This window comes from Octopus bimaculoides, chromosome 18, assembly GCF_046866305.1.
Source record: "Octopus bimaculoides isolate indiv1 chromosome 18, ASM4686630v1, whole genome shotgun sequence".
Lineage (NCBI taxonomy): Eukaryota > Metazoa > Mollusca > Cephalopoda > Octopoda > Octopodidae > Octopus > Octopus bimaculoides.
This window is the reverse complement of record NC_142945.1, coordinates 50,519,881-50,526,435: the sequence shown is the minus strand read 5'-3', so window position 1 is coordinate 50,526,435 and position 6,555 is coordinate 50,519,881. Positions and strand designations below refer to the sequence as shown.

Genomic DNA, 6,555 nt, shown 5'->3' with positions numbered 1-6,555 from the left:
TTCCAATAAGTAGACCCATTGTCCGCCCTCTATTGTAATTCTAGTTAATTAAATTACAAATTTTGTATATGTATATATATATATATATATATATATATATATATATATATATATATATATATATATATATATATATATATATATATATATATATGTGTATATATATATATATTTGTATGTATATATTTATATATGCATATATAAATATACATATATGTATATACAGGTATACATATGTACACAGACACACACACAAACACACACATACAAATACATTCGCATACGAATATATAACGTGTCCGTGGGGCTAAATCACAAGATGTTTGTGGATACATAGTCTCAGAAAGACAGAACTTGTTTCATGTATTTGTGAACAATATGAAGTATTGGACAACATGCTGGTTAAAGCCATAATTTAGTCAATGTTAGGTCACTCTATAACGACCACAGCTTCTTAATCTTTACGGTTGCAAACGTTTACAATCCTGGTGAGCGACATATGTTACATTGTATTTCATATTCAAAATAAGTAATCGAGAAGACACTTTTTGTTAAGATACCGCGGTAGCTAAGAGATATAACCATGATGAAAATATTTACCTTCATTTTCATTTTCGCATGTGGTATGTATCACAATTATTACTTTACTAATTAATAAAGCAATAGTTTTTATATAGTTCTCTGTACTATCAGTCTAAATACTAATCTAGCTATGTGCTTTCAATTAATATTTCTTCTTTGTAAAATAAAATAATTGTCAAGCTATAAACCAATAAAGGTATGTATACATTAATATTCTATATATTCATCTCACACCTTTTTCTCCAAATACACATAAATATATACATAAGTGTATAAATGCATATATATATCCATCTATCTATCTATCTATCTATCTATCTATCTATCTATCTATCTATCTATCTATCTATCAATATAAGTGTGTTTGTGTCTGTATTGAGAAAAGGGTAGCAGTCAGAATTTGGGATAAACTCTTGTTAGCGTTTCCTTTCGTTTCACTGATCTTTTCAAGATACAATTTCAAAACAATATGATAACAATAAAAAGTTTGTTCTTTCTTGGGAATCAGTTGGATTTTAATTTGTTTAGAAGAGTTGATTTTTAGGGTATTTTGCAGATGGAATAACACGAGAAAGTTATAAGGAACAAATACACAAAGATACTGACTGCAAATTGTGACCGACCGTTGCTGGAACTCTAGCCGCAAAAATACAAGTGAAGCATCTTTTCTGTGTACCCCTCAAAAGTGTATGCTCATTAAGACCCATCTGTATAAGGGACAGCATGGATTTCCTCAATCACATTACACGCACTTTCTCAGAATTTATTATATTTACAAGCTTTGACGTTACTAATTTTTAAACTTTGTAACACTGCGTAAAAAAAACATGGACGGATAGACGAACGCTTTAAAACCGACTTCATTACCAAGACCACGATACTGCTGCTAGAAGAAAACACTAAGACTCGATAATAAAACCTATCTAACGGTGTCTGTCAAGAGACCTTCTTTATGGTCATTATGTCTTTTATTCAAATTAATGATGATGGATGAAGGGAAACAATTATGTTACACTGTTACTGGTGTTTCTGAATGTTGTTCTAATGTTAATAGCATGATGATAATCTCTATTAATACCAACTAAAATAAATGGTAAGATACGTGTATATATTATCTATAAAAGCTGTTTCTCTTATAAAATCGATAATACTTACATATATCAGGAAAAACACTTCATCCATTTTAACACTGATTAGGAAGGATATCTAACGTAGCCACTCGGCAATGTAATTCGCTAAAAATAAAACTTTTGAATAATCTTATTGAAGGAATCAAGAAAAAAAATCTGCAAAATCCTGGAAGATACTCAAAAATATATTTAAGCAGATCCTGCATTATTACATAATTTATATCATACAAAGTGATTTCCAGTTAAATATATACAATAGTCATGCTATTACGCAAGTCATTCATGTGGTGTCTTTAAATATATATAGAGAATAGATTAAATTATAAACAGTACCGCAACCAAATTATTTTTTACATTTTAATTTCAATTTTCTAATTTATGAATGTTGTACCATTATTTAATATTCGTTTATCCAGAACATGAAATTAGACAGAATATAAGATTTGGTTCTACAGGTGTGAATGTATGTACAAATTCATAGGAATTTGATCACTTGCTATGTCCAAACTTTACAGTTATAACTGTACCCCGTTAGGGAACAATAATCTTTATTTTTTCTTCATCACTTTCCTTACCTTTCCCATTCTAATTCCTAAAACTGAAATCTTGAGAGGTCGACTACACATTACCTCCCACTCTCGGAAAGCGTTTATTTGAGACTTGAAAAAGGAGGAAGAGGGCATCGAGTCGACTAATATTCCGCCTACAACCGATGAAATCAACCTCTATTCATCCTGAACGTTGTCTTTTATCTGTGTTAAATTACGGGCTTTTCTCCTCAACATTCCTTTTCAAAACTCATCAGGTAACATGGTAGGCCAAGGCAATATCTTTACCATTTTAACTGATAAAAATTCATTCTTCTGCTTTGAAATTATTCCATAACCCCTTCACCTTACGCACATAGGTTTCGGCAAAAGAAAGACGACTTGATTTATGCTTTTCAGTCAGGAGAGGCTTTCTACGAGGAATGTGTCCATGAAGACCACACTGATACAAACTATGGTGAACTGTGTGGGCGTATAGACTCTTTCCACTAACAGAAGACATTTCTTGGAACAAAGATCAGGTGATACGACATGCGTCGTACCACCATTATATATATATATATATATATATATATATATATATATATATATATATATATATATATATATAGATAGATAGATAGATAGATAGATAGATAGATAGATAGATAGATAGATAGATATACAAGCGTTACAGAATGGAGTGGTAGAGACGATCCGGGCCACACAGCTTTCATGGCGAGCGGAACATCAGGACTGGTAAATATACAGGTGGGGTGCATACGGCAAGCTGTACTTTAGGTCAAGGATATATTGATTAAATGAAAATTTACATTGCTGAAAGGACGTACGTGTTAATGCATGCATACATGTGGCTGTGTGTTTGAATGTGTGTGTGTGTGTGTATGTTTAAATATATATATATATATATATATATATATATATATATATATATATATGTGTGTGTGTGTATGTGTGTGTGTGTGTGTGTGTGTGTGTGTATGTATGTATGTATGTATGTATGTATGTATGTATGTATGTATGTATGTGTGTGTGTGTATATATAAGTTACACGGACAGGAAGCCGAATGCACTTTTGTGAAGAAACATGAGCCGAGAAACCGAATGGACACACTGGTGAACGGACATAAAGTAGAACGGACAACAAACCGAGGACATACAAAAATTAGAATTTCATCTCGTTAAATCATGTTCCCAATTGATGAACTGGGCATTAAGCGATGTAGGTTGAAATGTCTTATATTCTATTATGCATTGTGGCCGTTCGGTTCATATATAACACACACACACACACACACACACACACACACACACACACACACACACACACACATACACACACACACATATATATATATACATATATATATATATATATATATATATATATATATATATATATATATATATATATATATACACACCCACACACCCACGCAGAAACACACACACACACACACACACACACACACACAGATATATTCATACACCTGCTCTCTTTCCTCCTAGGGCGTTCTGTTACTGCGAAATCTTAACATAAACGTATTTATGAACACTAAACGATATTTTGTATGTATAGGTTCTTCAGACAATAACGTGGATAAACAGTGTTTACTTTCGGCGAAATCAAAGTGTGTGTCAGAGTTTCTAGAATATGCTAAAAACAAGACCAATTGCCAGTAAGTAACAAATACATGCGCAAATTATTATATGTAATCGAATTCTGAAAATGGTCAACTATCTATTTGTATAAATATATTGCTAGATAGATAATATATATATGTATATATATATATATATATATATATATATATATATATATATATATATATATATATATATATATATATATATAGAGAGAGAGAGAGAGAGAGAGAGAGAGAGAGAGATAGATAGATAGATAGATAGATAGATAGATAGATAGATAGATAGATAGATAGATAGATAGATAGATATAAAGAAAGATATACAGATATATTGTTTACTGTAATAATGAAAGCGGTTTCTTTTATACATCTATTATTTTTCTAGATTTAATATAAAGTTATTTTTTAAACTGAAGTATACTCTCCTTCATTTTCTAAAATGTTCTGGCATCCATCAAGTAGACTTACAAGGCCCCACTTGCAAAAATCACTTGAAGCTGACGAAAATTACTTCCCCAATACAGTTCTGACCTCGTCTACAGAATTCATATTTTTCCGACCAAATGATTTTGAAGACTGCGTATAAGGAATAAATGATTATCAAATGCGGCAATGTTCTTCAAATATGGTGGTTGTGGCATCGCTTCCTATTGTCACTGATCCAGCCCTTCGAATATATATGGACTATAATGATGTCACTTGGAAATGATCCAAATGCTATAGAATCCATTGCTCCGGATCGAGCTAATGGGGATCAAAAGTGTGAAGTGAAGAGTATTGTTTAGATGAAACCAGAATGACCCATGCGAATCTCAAAATAAGTTTAAAGAAATAAATGCTTCGATCAATGAGAAAATGTATCCCAACCACCTTTTTGTCTCAATAGTTTGTGAGAGAACATGCCTTTCTTTTGATGGGCAAAATATCATTCGCAGACCCATGGAAAATGAACCACCACCAACTACTCTGCCTTTGTATCTGTCTGTACCTCATAATGCCTTTCATACCACAATCCCAGGATATCTAACGGAATTTTCAAACATTTTCCGATCAACGAATATTAGAACTGCAGCCCTTGATGTTCCCTAGCAGATATGCAATTTATTTGTGTGTCTTGACAAAACATTTATTTAAAAGGCCACATCAGGCACCATTATAGATCTAAGGCGCAATTTCAAGAGGTGGCCATATTTTGCAAGAGAAGAGCCCCCGCCACATGCATATATATATATATATATATATATATATATATATATATATATATATATATATATATATATATATATATATATATATATATATATATATATATATATATATATATATATATATATATATATATATATATATATATATATATATATATATATATATATATATTATATATGTGGGTGGGTGTGTTTGTATGCGTATGTATATATATATATATGTACCTCTGGAATTTCCATCTCAAATTTCATTTGCAGAACGTACCAAAGGTTTGCTAACTGCTTTCGTTCTTCCGTCGCTCCTCATTGTAGTACAGAGTTTGTAACGAATGAAATGTGCACCGTAAGTTAGTTTTTATCACTATATTAAGTTGTTTTTTTCATTCTGCTTGTAAATAAAACTCATTTTTAAAACTAACATTTTTACTTGCAATGGGTGTGCCTGTACAATTTAATTTTAATCGATGATATTGGAATATTTTAATATCTACGAAGATCATGAGCCAAAATAATATTCAAAGGCAACTGGCTTTTGATAAGAAAAAAATGCTAATTTCTACAAACACAACTTTAACCTGCATGTGTGAACATACAATTCATATGAATCCGTAGGGTTTATTCTAAAATTACATTTCTTTCTGTTTTTTCAGAGACAAACCACTACTCCTCGAAAAGTGGTACGTATATATTCAAAATTGTTTTCTTGTTCTGCAACGTTTAAATTAACAGCACAAGATGTCATTACTTTAAAATCCTGATATCACTATAATATAAAGACAATGATTTTCTATTACGTTTATGGATACGTTATCTACTTGAAAGAAATAATTCAGTTCATTTGCTCTGATTCAGAAATTACTGTAGGACACGAAACTTTGTTATAAAATATGAAACACATGGGGCAGAATACAACGCTTCCCGAAATTATATTATGCCTCAAGTGTTTTGATTCATATCTTGTACACTCCGTCTTACTAAAACAGCAATAAGTGAATTAGTCATCGCTTACAGAGAGATTAACTTGTATGTCGTTGTCATCTTTCGTAACACTGAACTGACTGGTTTGCGATGTTTTTTTGAACTCCTGTAACCTTTCTACTAATGTTTTGGTTTCAAATTCAAGGTCATCAGTAACTAATTTACTAAACTCGCTGGTAAATCGCAACATTCGTTGATGAAGATGAATATAAGAGGATTGACTGAAACGTTCAGGCTGAATTCTCTAATGGATTTTATCAATGTGTTTACACGACGTACGTCGCGAGAATAAGAAAAAGCTAATTTTCTTTATTTGCGACACAGAGCAGAATATAGGTGGCACGGCACAAAGAGAGACGAACATAAATGTGTTCGCATGGATTTTTTCCATTAATGATTACTATAAATATATAAAGTTAAAGTTTTTGAACAAGTAATCAGATGAAAATTAGTAAGTGGGGGT

The 6,555-nt window shown here is 31.3% G+C and overlaps 1 protein-coding gene across 1 annotated transcript in view; it reads left to right on the top strand.

Moving 5' to 3' along the window:
* Positions 1–285: 285 nt before the first annotated feature.
* LOC128249933 (uncharacterized) overlaps positions 286–6,555 on the top strand; it is a 10,968-nt gene continuing 4,698 nt past the window's right edge. The window contains exons 1-4 of the mRNA XM_089366245.1: positions 286–623; positions 3,840–3,939; positions 5,373–5,457; positions 5,765–5,791. Of these exons, the coding sequence (XP_089222371.1) occupies positions 584–623; positions 3,840–3,939; positions 5,373–5,457; positions 5,765–5,791 (252 nt within the window). The 5' untranslated portion in view covers positions 286–583. The remainder of the gene's footprint in view (positions 624–3,839; positions 3,940–5,372; positions 5,458–5,764; positions 5,792–6,555) is intronic.